We start from the raw sequence: 15,506 nt of genomic DNA, 5'->3' as shown, positions 1-15,506 counted from the left end.
CTCTCATTAGATGTCTCATTAGAAAGCTTGAAATGAAGCTGTCTCAGGGTCCAGCCAGCAATGCTGATGTCCCATTACATATTACACTGTTGTACTTCCCTTCGGCAATGACAGCGTAACATGATGACAATTATTAACTGGCTAATCATGGAGGCATTTATCTGTACAAAAAGTCAGCAAAACGGAATAGATTGAATTCCTAGATAGGGCACTGAAATGAAGAGAGAAAGATTAACATCCTGGGTCTCCAAAGGTTCTCTGGGTGCATGTTACATACTGATTTGGGAAGCACTGGAGTGTTTTCTCAGCAGCATGTGCAATGGTCAGATGCAGAGTGAGAGGGAGGTCATGCACTTCTTGCAGAGTTCAGCTGCAGAAGTAGAATCTCAGCCGCGAGCAGATGTTGAGTGCCTGAGCTCCTTCGGGAGGCTGCTGAGAAGCAATCCTTACCTCCTCAATGATTATGGGAGGGAGCCAAAGCCCTGTGCCCCATGGCAGGATGGACCCCAAGCTCTGCAGGAAGCAGTGGCACTATGTGATAACGCAGTGATGGTCTGACCTTTCAGGAAGGGTGAAAAAACCCCACCATTTGCTGATATTCATGCTGAGGACCAATTACACAGCCACCTCCTGCTCACCAGGAAGGTACCCATGGCAGGGGCAGCCCCATGGCTGCAGGCAGAGCTACCCTGGGATGGGGATGGAGCTGCTGGCTCTGCCCCTGATCCCAGGGAAGGAGTGCTGGTTTCAGATCCTGCTCCTGCTGAGCTGCATTTCATGTTTGAAACGAGTTTACATGTGATGCTGCTGGTGCTGTCTTACCTCTGGTCTGGTAAGGAGCATTTTGGGCAGTGCTTGTCGGAGCTGAGGAGGGGGAAAATCAGTGGAAAAAAGAAATGCAAACTGCAGCTGTGTCTTGCAGATGTGCTCTGCACCAAACACTCAGCATGGAAAGGGCTGGGGTCTGCTGACCCTTCTCATGAGGTCTCTTCCCTGCCCAGGATGGGAGCCTCAACCATACAAGTTGCAGTCCCAATGCTGCCTTATCCGTACATCCAAGTGCTGCATGAGTGTGGCAGAGTGAGTTTTGGGTTATTTTGCTTCCAAGATCAGTACCTGCTCACCTCAGAACCCAAAGGAGACCACTGGTAACTGCTGATCATTTTGTCTTGAACCAGACCCTCCAGAAGGAAAAATCAGAGGAGTCTGTGGCCATGAGGATTGTGGACATAGCAGGTGGGCAACAGGAAAACTATGTGAACCCAGGTAGGACAGCATTTCTCTCATGAAGGACCTAATGGGGATGGAGCAAAGCTGGCCGAAGAGCTGTTGAGAAAGCCTGAGTTACCCCAAATATTTGGTAGAGTTCATCAGCTGCGTTAGTGAACTAACCAAGGTGGGCAAGCAGATACAGATAGCTGTTAAAACAGGCTGCTGGCTTTTCCTTCAGCCCGTTTTCCAGTTACCAGGACAACCATCTTTATCTCCTTGTCTTCTTCATCCTGCTCTTCAGTGCTCTCCATCACTCCTCCTCTCCAGACGCCAGCAAAGCCAAAACGGAGCCTCACCAGCCACAGATCCAGCCCTTGCAGACCCCAGCTACTGGCATGTTCAGAGAAACCAGCACAACTCTCTGCAGCAAAGCAGTTACCTCATTTTTTTCTTTTCTTCAAATCCTCTATGAGATGAAGGCATTCATGTAGAAAAGCCAATTGTTCCCCTTGTAGAGTCATAGAATTGTAGAATCATAGAATGGTTTGTAATGGAATTTAACTGAATTATGACCATTTACTTGTAAGAGATTTACACTGAAACCCTCCATTCTGGAAGGCCCTACAGACCAATGTGTTCACTCAGTCTACATTAACACCCTTGGTGTTGGCTTGTGTGAAAAACCTCATATTGGCAGGATGAAGATAAGCAGAGGGGATTATTTTTGAAGCTCACCAGCCCCCAGAAAGATGCGTTAGATGATAGCCTGAACACTAAAATTGAGATTTGGTCTGTTCCTCACCAAAAAACCCCAAAAGCCAAGCAATGTCCAGCACAGCTATTCCCTTCTCATGGGCAAAAGTTGTTGCTGTAGTTGCAGGCTCATCCTTTGACTGGTGGACTCCACCAAGGTGTACGTGATGGATGCTTCACATACAAATCCAGGAAGGTATGTAGCCACAGATATTTGATACCTAGAATTACATAAGGCAAAGAATATAAAACATGAGGGAGTTCTGCCATTATGAATATGTTTATAGATCATGAATATCTTTTACCAGTCTTGTATTAGCCCAACCTACACCTATTAAATTCCTTTTGGAAATGAAAGGCTAAAGCTAGTCACTTGGTTCAGGGTGTGCAGTGTTTCCTTTTCCAGCAGCTCATTGCTCAGCAGGATAGGGGAGTCTTACCTTGTGTAAGAATTTAAGGTTTTACACTAATTCTACTTAAAAAACCTCAATTCTTTTATTAGTTTAGAAGTCTTTCTTCTCTCTAGTTACGTAGAATACCATGTAGTTTGTATGTTGAGCATCCAGTCAATATAATTAATAATATAGTATAACATAGTATAGTACAATATGATAATGATATGATATGATATGATATTATATAATACGATATAATATAATATAATATGATACATGATATGATAGGATCTATACTATGCTATAATATGATAATATAATAATACAATAATGGTATAATATATAATATAATAACATATAACATAATGTAACATAATGTAATTATATCCTTCGTTTGTTTTACAGCCCATTGCAGAGGTCATTTTAGAGGGGACCCTGTGCTTTTATTTCCCTGGGCAGATATTGCAGCATATAATACTCTATTAAAACAGGGAGGGATATTTGACACAGCCTTTCAGGAGAGTTAGGATGAGAGAAGGATTTCAGTAATAAATTAAATGCTGTCTGCAGTTTAAATTCATGAATAAATAAAAGTAAGTGCCATTACATTGAGGGTCTTCTGGAAAATGCTCAGTGAGCTTCAGCTCCTGCCAAGGTTGGGAAACTGCAGTACAGTGTCCGGGTGGACAGCCATAGCCTTTCCAAGGACATTCCCATATGTACCTTCACCCTGCAGTCACACTCCTCAAAACCCAGCCGGCCCAGGCTGGACTTTGCCCTTTGCTGCTTTTGGGGACAGTTACAGGATGTCATGACCACCTCACTCAGCAGTCATGAGTGCAGTTTGTTTCCTCATCAAGTCTGAGATAGTCCCAGTGACCTGGCACAGAGCTGAAATGCAATCAGACTCCAGCAAGGCTCCCGGGCCAAGATCAGCCTTTTCTTACCTTTAGTGCTCACTGAATGAATTTCTCCCCCTGATGGCCTTCAGCACAACTGGGCAGGATGAGAGCTTGTGGATTTAATGGTTTAAGGAGCAAAATGTGCAGCATGGGAAGAAAAAGGAGAGTGAGGAAGGAATGACATCATAGGATGGTGAGTTGGGATAAGAATTTGAAAGACAGGGGAAGACAATGCTCAATATTGGAGCTATGTTTTAGAAAGGAGTTGAGAAAAACTGAGTATCAAAGTGTCAGGAGAAGTGTTTTGCTCCTACTTTGTTAGAAAACACTTCTGGTTTAATGGGACCCCAAAATCAGCTGGAACAGATCCCCAACCACTTCACATGTTTGTCCAAGGAGGAACAGCAAGTGTCCACTTCTGGCACCATTTGTGGCCTCAAATGACTCTGGGCAAGGAACACAGCTGGGTCTGCTCTCACATCACACAGCAATGTGTCCATGGGCTTCTTTTCAGTACGGATTCTTTTCAGTCCTGGTTCCCACCAGGACTGCCAGCTTTTTGCTGCTCTTTCTTGAAATGAAGGGCTCTTATCCTGTGGGAAGAGAAGGGATTATTCCATACACAGCAATATCCACTCGGGAATATGAACTTTGTACCAAACTGTATTTGCCCAGAGCCCAATGAGGGCAGGTAATCCGTTCCCTTTAGTGCCTTTCGGCTTGGGCATTGGTTCATGCTTGTGGGGTCAAACACCGGCCTCTGATGGGATGATAAAAAGCCAGACATTGATATGGGAGTGGAGCTGTGTAATGGGTTACCACAGACATCTCAGTTCGATCTGATTTTTTGTCTCTGCTACTTATTCCAGTAAATCAGTGTTTGAATGAAACTTGCCATTGTCACTGTGAAGACCGGCACTACCATTAGAGGATTAACAGGAAAGAAACTAGCTGTATGTATGAGAGAATTAATAAGACTTAGCTTGGCAAAATACAAGCAAAACTGGTAGATAAAAAAGCTGTATGAAGCACACCAAGAGGATGGAGCCTCCTATGTGTTAGCACTCCATAGTCATCACTTTGCCAATAGCATTTTCACCACGACAGTATGCTCGTGAGTTTCCTGTGGGCAAAGAGCAAAGAAGACACACTGCTGTCCCGGTGCTTTCTTTCACATGTAAGTCACGTATAGTGAATTATATGTAAAATCCACTATAATAAAAGGACACATGTAAATCATAAAGAGCAAATTAAGCAAAGGCAGCACTGAAGTTCTTGATGTGCTAGTTGGGGCAAGGGGGCTGCACATTCAAATTGCTGCACTGAAATCTTGCTGCTTTTTAGAAACAGTGCAAAAACCTCCTCCAAATGAATGTGTGCAAGATTTCTTCCCCACATTTAAAACCAAACAGTAACCTAATACCTGGGGAGAAATATATATATATATGTATTACCTGAGTTCATTCAGCTAGCTACTGAAACAAAGAGATGCCGTTTTCCTCACAGCCCAAGCTAGCCCCTGCAGAAAGCATGGAACGAGTGACAATGTGAAGCAGCCTCTGCTCTAATAACAACCACATTTTGCATGTGTGGAGCCAGTGCTGTTGGTTTTGCTCGCTCTCTACAGCTCTCATGCTCCACCCTTCTGTTTTTCTTCTTTTTTTTCCCCCAGCTTTTGCAATCTGACAGAGGCGGGTGAGAGTGAGTTGAAGGAAAAGACATTCCCCTGAAGAGGAGTTGGAGAACAGTCGTCAAGCCCTGTCTGCACTTGGTGAAGGACAGCCAGCCACACCACTTTAGCCTAAATCCATATCCCCCAAGCCCTGGAGGTACACTGGTGGTTGAACTGATTTTCCAGGTAAGCCTGCTCTTTTAAACCCTGAATCTTGGTAGCTGAGCGCTCCCTAACCAGGAAGTTAAATCTGTTTGAAGACAAAGCACAGCAGAAAATGATATAACAGCAGCGCAGGGAATGCTCTGCTGCTCGGTGTAATAGATACACTGGTTTATTTACCCAGTTATCAGCTTCAAGCAGATCGGGCATTTGTGCCTTCTGACTTATTTCAGATACCACAGTTGAAAGGGCCTTATAAACACCCACAAGAGATGGACAGACAGATAAAACCCCCACACTGACATTTTCCCTTTAAGGAAAAGTTGCTATATATGTTTTGCCTGATATGGCAAAGTGAAAGGATGGAAGAAAGAAAGGGAAAATCAGGTCATTTCTGGGGATGCTGGTTTAAGGTTCACATGGCAAGAACTAAGTTTCTGCCAAGTTTTCAAAAATGAATGGAGTTGTAGTTCTAGGGCTTTAGGGGAAAGCTTGGGAATGAGCCAAAAGCTGAACAAATACAGTACCCTGAATAATCATCTGAGAGTGGATCATTTAGGCCTGCTTGCTGGATGTCAGAGACATGGAGGAGGCCATAATGCAATAGTTATAGATTTCTGTAACGCTTCTATTCAAAGGGTTTGAGTCACAGGATCCTGGAATGGTTTGGAAGCAACCTCAAAGCTCATCCAGTTCCAACCCTTTGCCACAGGCAGGGACACCTTCCGCTAGAGCAGGTTGCTCCAAGCCCCTGTGTCCAACCTGGTCTTGAACACTGCCAGGGATGGGGCAGCCACAGCTTCTCTGGACAACAAAGGACATGTGGGTCCCATAGCCAACCCACGGCACCCTCTGCTTCTGCCAGGATATTACACCAAATGGAAATTGTTCATTTTCACTGCTTTGTTTGTGTATCGAAAGAATTTTTCCAAAATTCCCATACAATTTGGGGTGTGTGATTTTTCATCAGATTAAGAATTTAATCCTGTTGGAACAGTTGGGCTTTTTCCTATGATTTTACCTTAAGAATCATATACAGGAACTTGAGAACGTTTTGGGACCTCTCGGGTCCCTAATCTGAACAATATCGCTCCATATTCAGAGGCGTCTGAAGTTTAGCAGTGCCTGGGGAGGAATACCAATAGCACTTGGCTACATCAATATCCCTTTCCTGTTTCCTTACCATCAAGGGCTGGGAGGGCTCAAGCTGTTTTGCACCCCTTGTGCTCGTGGCACACAGTCTCCCGCTGAACCCTTCTGCTGTGCTTGGGAGGGCAATGCCTGGTCCCTTACCCATGGGCAGCCACTCCTCCTGGGGAGACTGCAGGTTGAAAGAGCAAATGCATGCCCCAAAAATGATGTCAGAAAATGTGAGGCCCCCTGAAACTTGTAGTTTTTGCCCAAACCTTGTTTTCCTCCTGCTGCTGGCATAAGGCTGTGATTAGCAGAGCTGGGGAGCTAAGCTGTGCTGCGGGGAGGCAGATCACAGCAGATGAAGAAAAAAACCTCCCTCTGTGCTATGTTTCTGCCCTAAAAAACCCCCCCGCTCTGTGCTCCAGGTCACATCTGCTACCACCAGCACGGGGAGCAGGAGCAGGCGAGACCAGCTCGTGCCAGGCTGCCTAAATAATGAAGAAAATACCACTTCAGGGCAGATTAAGTTGAGATCTGGCTGCAGAGGAGGCTCTGGATTGCTCCACAAGAGTGGGAGGGTTTGTTTTCTGCTTCTGCTTTGCTGAGTCAAACTGAGAGTGAGGCAGTTCAGATCTGGAGAGCCTCAGTTCCTGTAATTTCTAGTGGGGAAACAGTGCTGCTACTGTTTTTGTTCCTTCCTACAGAGATTTGTAGCTTTGCTGGCCAGGAACTGTACTGAAATGTGCTTAGCACAGCTGGAGCCTTTCGTCACAGCTGTAAAAGAAACAATTAAAAATAACATTTGCACTCATCAGCAGTGTCCCATTGGCTTCCCTCAGTGCTAATACTCACTCAGCTGCCTTTGATGGGGCCATTAGTCAAATCCCGCTCCTCTTCTGAGCAGGACGCCCTTAAGGATGAGTGTCTCTTTATAAGGGATGGGGAAGATCCTTCCGTCACTTCTGACACTACCTATTATTTTTTTCCACCCTTCTCTCAGTGGCAGCATGGACATCAAGGAATATTTCACCAGGATTTCTTACCAGGGCTCCTATGATAAGCCAGACCTGGCTACTTTGACTGATATATTCCAGCACCACATCCGAACAGTCCCTTTTGAAAACCTCAGCATCCACTGCGGGGAAAGCATTGAGCTGAACCTGGAAGCGACTTACAACAAAATAGTGAGGAAAAACCGTGGGGGCTGGTGCATGGAAAACAACCACCTTTTATCTTGGGTCCTTAAAACCCTCGGCTATGATGTCACCCTTCTGGGATCAAAAGTTTATGTCCCAGAATATGACGCATATGCAGATGAAATCGATCATCTGCTGCTAAAAGTGGTGCTTGATGACAGATCTTTCATTGTGGATGGTGGGTTTGGGATGGCTTACCAGATGTGGCAGCCAATGGAACTGATTTCGGGGACAGACCAGCCGCAGGCTCCTGGTGTCTTTCGCTTCCTGGAGAAGAGCGGGGTCTGGTACCTTGAGAAGGTGAAGAGGAAGCAGTGGGTTCCCAACCAAAGCGTCTCTGCTTCCTATAACACAGAAGAAGAAGTTTGCCGTCGGGTTTATCTCTTCACCCTTCAGCCACGAGACATCGAAGAGTTCCGAGCCTGCAATGCCCACCTGCAGACAGCGCCCGACTCGCTGTTCGTGACAAAGTCTATCTGCAGCCTACAGACCGCCGATGGCATCAGGGCTCTGGTGGGGTGGAAATTCACTGAGATAAAGTACAGTTATAGGGATAATATGGATCTGGTGGAAATCAGAATCCTCACAGATGAAGAAATGGAGAAAACACTGAAAGAGAAATTCAATATCACACTAGGCAAGAAATTTGTACCCATCAACACAAGCAGGTTGTCTCTGTTTTAACTTACTGCCTGAATTATAATTCAATCCAGTGGCATTACATGCAATCCTTCCCCCTGTTTCTGAGAAGCATTTAAAGGTTAAGCTTTCTCTTTCCATCTACACCAGTGTAAGGCAGAACATGTTAGCATGAATCTGGAAAAGAAATTGATTTTTACAACTGCTTCTTCCTCTCTTTTTTGGTTTGGGTACAAATAATTTCTTCCTAGCTCAATCAAATCATTCCCCTTCTGTTTGTGCTTATCTGGAAGCAGACTCTGCTCATTCCCTATTCCTTTCATCTCTTAAAAGCTTTTCTAAATACACGCAGAGTAGCAGGGCAGAGCAATGGAGCTGTATGTCTCTTTTTTTATTACTTTGTGCTGCCACCTGGGGAAAATTATACCCACCTCTTTAAACGAATACCATATTATTTTTGGAATTTAATAGCCAGGAAAACAAAGACATCCAGTGCCAAGTTTGCTACAATTAAACCATAAGCATGTCCTTTTTACTCTTGCATTCGCAACACCCTCTCACACACCAGCTGGACAGTCCCATGACTGTGCCGCACTATGCGAATACTTACGGACGGGCTTTTTATGTCCTAAAACTGATGAGAAACATGAGCAGGCAATTGTCTGGTTTCAGACTTTAACATGACTCCTGTCCCCTCAGTGGCATAACCAAAAAGCAGTATTTCTTTGAACTGAAGGCATCTCCCATGCATTTTGTTTGCTATCATCCAACAGCAGCCTGCTGGGAATAGATGCTCCTCTCATAAGACTCCACTCCAAGTGTTATTGCACATTAATTATCATGGCTCAACTCTTTTTTCTGAATTATTTTTCCTGAATATTTTCCTGAAATAATTCATCTGTTCTACTGAGGATGTGTTTGCAGTGATACTAATTATATTGATATAAGGGGAAATGATGAATCTTAATCAGATATCCAACAGCTAAGATTTTTAGTATAAGAAATTGCTCAAATGTGATCACTTTGACCTTTGAGAAGATGCTTGAAGTTCCTTTTAGTACGAATTGTGGAAGCATTACAACTATGCACTTTTGATTAAGTAAATTATATAAGTGAATTACAATTAAATAAATAAATGAAGGATTATGAAGTAGAACTATTCAGCTGTTTTTTTCCCCAAAATACAACATGTATCCTCCAAAGTAAAAAATGTCATTAATCACCACAGTTGTCCTGATTATTTGTACGTGCTAATAATTTGCAGCTGGGACTTTTAAAAATACAGTAAATCACTGATTCTTTTTATTTGTTATGCAATATGTGCAGCTTTCTATCACCAGCAATTTATAGTTAATAAAAGCTGTTGCTATTCTGCATGTCCAAAATCTATTTCATAGACACATGGTGAGTTCCAAAATCCCAGTTTTCCCAGAGTCAAACACATCCATATGTGCTTGGCTGCATGTGTGCAATAGTCCCTTACAGTACATGAGAATCTCCCATCCTACAGGGAAATGAAATGTTAACTACTGACCCTGTAGTAGACTGCAGAAGAAAAAGGGGCTTCTTATAGTGTGGACCAGCAGCTTACAACAGATAGTCAGAGGAAACCATCCCAGGGACTGGCTTGTTTGTAATCTTTATCCTTCTTTGGTCCCCACATTAGTGAAAGAGCTAAAGGAGTTAAACTCGGTGGGTTTATCGTTGCATCAGTCTGGGGAAGAGCATCAGGACGGAAGTAAAAGCCCAGAAGGGTCTCACGGATGTGTTGGGCAGGAAAAGGTCCATGCAGAGCCAAGAATCTCCATTGTTTGTGGGAACAGACAAGGAAAACACCTAGAAAGGGCTGCACTCACTGTTCGCACTGTGCCTGGGTGTTTCTCATGATTTGGGCTGTTTCATGGGCTCAGGGGAGGGGTATAGAATCATAGAATTGTTTAGGTTGGAAAAGACCTTTAAGATCAGAGTACGGTGTTATGTCCATTGCCCCAGATATTCAATATGTGAAGGGCAAACAATAATGGGAAACCCCACTTTCCTTTCAGCTGGCTTATTTGGAGCCTCTGTGCCTGCTCTGGTGCTCTGTCTGCTGCCCACTTCGTGGCACGGCTCAATGCCTCTGGCCTTCCTGCTCAGCACACCCACAGAAACAGATTTTATTGCTGCGTAATTGAATGAAGCTCTCTGTTGGACATTAAAAAAAGAGGCTCTTCATCTCAGAGTGCAGTGGTTTGCTTTTTCCTTATCACTGACTTTGGAGGCCAACCCTTAAAGGCATAGGAGGCTCAGGCAGCACAGGGCTCTTCAGGAGCAGCATCCTTGCTGCCAAAGGATGGGGCTTCTCTTTAACCCAAGGGGACTTAGCTAAATGAGATGGCAAATCTGTCCTTGTTGCTTTGGGAGTCTGGTATCAACCATGAAGAATAGTTCAATCCAGTGTGATTAATTCAACGGTTGCCACCTCCCACCAGTAAATCAGTGACATCTTGGCTTGGATTATTATCTTCCTATCTAAGTCACTTCCTATAGGGCTCCAGGCCACATGAGTGTCAACAGTGTAAAATCTGCATCAAAATTTGAGCTATTGTTTTGCTGCTTCAGCATAGGGGCAACCATTGAGGTGCCCCAGACTGAAGCACCTGGTTGACCTGTGGGGTTATAATCACTTACAGAAGTTGCTCAGAGGCCCATACTGTATTTCTCCTTTGCACTCCTGAAAGACTTCAATCCTTAATCAGTAACGTGGAAGGTTAAAATTTACTCAGTATTGTAAGCAGCTTGGAGACTGGATCATTTTCAGGCTCATCACCTCACACAATGAATTGCATGACAGGGCTTTCTGTGCACATGCCAATACAAATAAATCAGTTAAACCATCAGAATATAAACTATTACAAAAGAAGAAACTCTCCCCGCTCTTTTCCTGCCCTGCTAGAGGATAAGGCTGTCCTTGCCAGGCAGTAAAGGCAGCCTGGACCTTTAAGAGCAGTAGTTCCAGGAAGAAATCTTCCTGGGAACTTCATAGCAAACCAGGGCAGCAAGGCTGAGCTCGCTGGCTGAGAGGTAGGTGGTCGGGTGTCTGATCTTTAACTTTACCTTCCCGGTGTGGGTCAGCCGGTTTGGAAAAGCCCACCCCTGTGGGTCTGGATACCACATGCTTAGCACAGAAGGCATATTAGCAAAGTATAAATTGCAGCAACCCTAAGGCTGACAGCGTGCGTTGCCTTGCAAGGGTGTTGTCCAAGTACAAAGATCAATTGCATAGAGACTTAAACTAACCCCTTTATGCTGAACCAGAGCGTATGAAAAACCCAGCCGCTGACTTGCAGTGTAGCTTAAAATCAAATGAACGGTACAGGCATGTGCAAGAGGATCCAATCTTGGAAGCCTCTCATGAATTCTAGCAGGGAACTGTTCTTAATATTCAGCCTAATTCTGAGAGGAAACAGTGGTCCCAAGGGATGCTTGCAGACAGGCAGAGCCCACAGCTGCATCTCACTCCCCACCAACCTGCAGGAATGCTGAATGAAGCTTGGCTGTTGCAGGAGCAAAAGTAAACAAGGCTGAGATCCGGACTGAGGCTTAAGATATATGGCAACTTGGTTTTGGAATACAAACCATCCCAAGTGAGAGCTTGCTCGCTGCTGCAGCCCCATCACTACCGCGATGGGAATGGTTGTGCAGAGAGGAAAAGCTGCCTGCGGCAAGGCAAGGGAGTAAAGACTGATTTATGTGAATGCTCCCTAACACCAACAGTTTTGTGCTGCAGCTTTATTATACTTCAACCACTCTAGTATTCATTGAGATCAGAATTCATTTTGCCAGCCACCACGAGGCTGTCTCCACTATACTTTAAATAGATGAGGCTGGAGAAGGGGCGGATGGGGAAACTGAGGCATGGGCTGAGCATTTCCCAAAGTGTGTTTTCCCAAAGCCTCCTTGCCAGCACCTTTGGAAGTTCTTGATGGTTGGAAGAGGAGAGCTGGTTATACACTGTCAGGGTCATGGGGAACACCCAGCCCCAGGAGACAGGTTGCAGGGAGGGCATCAGGTCTTCTGCTGCTGGCCCAGAGCAGGGACGGTGTGTCAGACCCACCAGGCTAACAGGCTCACTTGAGACCCTCCTGATCAGAGGCTCAGCTTCATGCTAGTTCAGGGAACAGGTGTTTCTAGCTGGCTACACAAAATGTCTAGAAGTAGGAATAGACAGAAAAATGAGGACCACATTATGAGCTTGCTAGTGAACATGAGTGCTGTCTGTTGGGGGGGAATGGCTTTTTACAACCAGTGTTTCCAAGAAGATGGGTGCCCTTGTCCTAGAACAAGTAAAATATAAAATATATATGGAAAAAAAAATAAAATGCAATATCAAAGATACATTGCTGGGTTTTGTGTAAGTTCATTGGGTTCTTTTGAAGCAATAATGTTTACTTCTTACTCCCTTATTGGGATAGTTCTCTACTCTTTTACATTTTCCCGTGGTTTTGCATCCGCCAGTCTGAGTTCTGTACTAGTGCAGATCTGGAGTAAAACAACTAAATTGAGTGAGTTGTGCTGATAGCACAAAAGTTGGGGTTAAAATCTAGAGGCTAGGTCACTTGATGTGCTTACCTGCTGGGTTGGGGGTATTTACACCTATGTATCTGAGGTAGGATTTTTAAAAGCTCCAAGCACTTGGACATCAGGTCAAACTGCTGGTCACTCCTAGGGGAGCAGCTGGACCAAAGCTGAGAATAGTTGCTGGAAAGTAACCTCTCCCATCTTATCTACATCAAATGATTTTTGGAAAATCCAGGGAATGTGCAACTGATTTCAAGGAGCAAGAAATCATAGAATCATAGAATGGTTTGGGTTGGAAAGGACCTTAAAATCATCCAGTTCCAACCCACTGCCATGGGCAGGGACACCTCACACTAGACCATGTTGCCCAAGGCTCTGTCCAACCTGGCCTTGAACACTGCCAGGGACGGAGCATTCACCACTTCTTTGGGCCTCAGTTTTCAGTGCCTCACCACCCTCACAGTAAAGAACTTCTTCCTTATATCCAACCTAAATCTCCCCTGTTGAAGTTTGAACCCATCACCCCTTGTCCTATCACTACAGTCCCTGATGAAGAGTCCCTCTCTGGCATCCTTGTAGGTCTTTGCAGGAAGGCTGCTGTGAGGTTTCAGACCTTCTGGAAATTAATACAGTCATAAGCCAATTATGAATCATTCTGGAAAACATATATTGTTTCATGGAAGAAAAGCCAAATTAAATCTAAATTAAAGGCAAAAGAAATTCTTGCCAATATCGGGTAAGTTAGATGATTAGAAGTGTTACAGGGAATGTTTTGCATCTTGGCCATGCAGCCAGTACCAATAACAATCTCTTTTGGTTAATGAAAGAAAAGGGGATCAGAGACATGAAGACACAAAATACATCTAATAAACTGAGCTAAACCAAAGTGGTTTGGTTTGTAAAACATGGTAAAAGAAACCAAAAGCCAATGAATATACCTTGAATGTATTCTTAGTAATTATCTATCGTCTGACCCCTAGGTTAGGAAAATTAACAGTTCCTTCCTTTCAACAGCCAGGGTCAAAGCTTTGTCTGAACTCCACAGGATAACTACAGACATTAAGAAAACAACACTCTGCTTCACATAGAAGCCTGTCTAAAATGGTGACACACTGAGATGTTAATCCCAGCTGCTGAAGCCATGAATGTAAAACTTCCCAATTAAATTACCTGTGAGATAAACAAAGAATTGCTTACCTATTACAGTAAAAGAAACAGCAAGAAATTGCTGTGACTTTCAAGCTGCTATAGTCCAGCAGCTTTTCTACAAAGATGTTTCTTATCAGTTTTATAAGTTTTTTGTCACATGGGACCCCCATCCAGGGCCAGAGATTCTATTGTGCCATGTGCAATGTCTTCCCATAGGAAAGACAGCCACCTGTGTTGAATACAACATCTGAGAGAGACAAAGCTTTATTGTCACCTCCTCCTAGCCTCATCTCTTTTTTAATACAGATAATACAGGCAGGTCTAGCCTGCATGCATCTATCAAGGGCACAGGTTTCTCAGCCTAGGTTGCATTTGCAGGCTGGTTAACCTATGCTACGGTAATAAAAGTGAACCCCTTGACAGCTGCACAACAGTAATTGCCTATTTTTCTACTCACACAGGCAAAATGAACATTCAAGAGTATTTTGCAAGGATTTCTTACAATGAGTCCCATAAGGATGCAGACTTGCAAACCTTAACAGTCATCTTCCAGCATCACATCTGGGCAATTCCTTTTGAAAACCTCAGCATGCATTGTGGGGAGACCATTGAACTGGATTTAGAAGCTACTTACAATAAGATTGTGAGGAAGAAACGTGGTGGATGGTGCCTGGAAACCAACCACCTTTTATTTTGGGCCTTGCAAGAGTTAGGGTTTGATGTCTGTATTCTTGGAGGAAATAGTTATGAACCAGCAGAGAGAGCATATGCTGCTGAGATGAATCATATCCTACTGAAAGTGGTGATCAAGGGAAATTCCTACATAGTAGATGCTGGATTTGGAGGTCCCTACCAGTCGTGGCAGCCATTGATACTGATTTCTGGGAAAGATCAGCCCCAGACCCCCGGCATCTTCCGCTTCATGGAAGACAATGGCACATGGTACTTGGAGAAAGTCAAAAGGAAGCATTATATTCCTGCGGAAAGTGAGCCTGCCACTGGTGCTCCAGAAACGGGAAATATCAGGAAGATATATACATTCACTCTTGAGCCACGACATATAAACGACTTTCAGGAGCTAAACACATACCTACAAGTGTCTCCAGATAACATACTTCAGAAGAAGTCAATCTGCACTCTCCAGATCCCTGAAGGGATTTATTCCTTAGTTGGATGGACCTTCACTAAGGTGAAGTATAAGTACATGGAGGATATGGACCTGGTGCAGATCACAACTCTTACGGATGAGGAGGTTGAGAAGACACTGAAAGACAAATTCGGTGTAGTGCTGGAGAACAAACTCGCACCAGTAAATGTTCGTGGCTTGCCACCTAATTTAGTGGATATGATCTAATCCTAATGCTGTGCTAGATGGATCTTTAAATAGCCAATATAAAAAGTTCCAAAACTAACATTAATGGCATTTAATCTGATTCTAAAGTTGAGCTACTCAGGTGGACACAAAGCTTGGTAAATTCAAGCACATTGCTAATTAGCTGCATATAAAAATTGCGTGTTTTTTCTTAAGCTACTCCTTTAGAAACTGAGATATCTTACTACCTCTAATTTGCTCATATTGAAATAACATTTTGTTCCACCTCTCTGGATCTCATTCTATTTCAGATATATTTTGTGGCAAAGAAAACCAAAGTGATACAGAAGGAGCAGCTGTGTTACAATTTTACACAAAAGACTTCTAATCTTTTTTTGGTATTATTTCCAACCTTCTTCT

General features: G+C 43.9%; 2 protein-coding genes across 2 annotated transcripts; both read left to right on the top strand.

Moving 5' to 3' along the window:
- The first annotated feature begins 7,237 nt into the window (after nucleotides 1-7,237).
- LOC104403773 (arylamine N-acetyltransferase, pineal gland isozyme NAT-3) lies at nucleotides 7,238-8,110 on the top strand. Its single transcript, XM_010012018.1, has one exon. It carries the CDS (start codon nucleotides 7,238-7,240, stop codon nucleotides 8,108-8,110), a length of 873 nt encoding a protein of 290 aa, XP_010010320.1.
- Nucleotides 8,111-14,240: 6,130 nt separating this feature from the next.
- On the top strand, nucleotides 14,241-15,128 carry LOC104403772 (arylamine N-acetyltransferase, liver isozyme-like). The gene has a single exon (XM_010012017.1). The coding sequence runs from the start codon at nucleotides 14,241-14,243 to the stop codon at nucleotides 15,126-15,128; it is 888 nt and encodes a 295-aa protein (XP_010010319.1).
- The last annotated feature ends 378 nt before the right edge of the window (nucleotides 15,129-15,506 follow it).

The sequence above is a fragment of the Nestor notabilis genome, unplaced genomic scaffold (genome assembly GCF_000696875.1).
Source record: "Nestor notabilis isolate BGI_N333 unplaced genomic scaffold, ASM69687v1 scaffold6493, whole genome shotgun sequence".
In the NCBI taxonomy this organism is placed as follows: Eukaryota; Metazoa; Chordata; class Aves; order Psittaciformes; family Psittacidae; genus Nestor; species Nestor notabilis.
The sequence above is the reverse complement of the archived record's forward strand: the minus strand, read 5'-3'. Positions and strand labels throughout refer to the sequence as shown.

What these genes read in the sequence shown, in the direction of transcription:
- LOC104403772 (XM_010012017.1), top strand. Translation starts at nt 14,241, where the DNA reads ATGAACATTCAAGAGTATTTTGCAAGGATTTCTTACAATGAGTCCCAT.
- LOC104403773 (XM_010012018.1), top strand. Translation starts at nt 7,238, where the DNA reads ATGGACATCAAGGAATATTTCACCAGGATTTCTTACCAGGGCTCCTAT.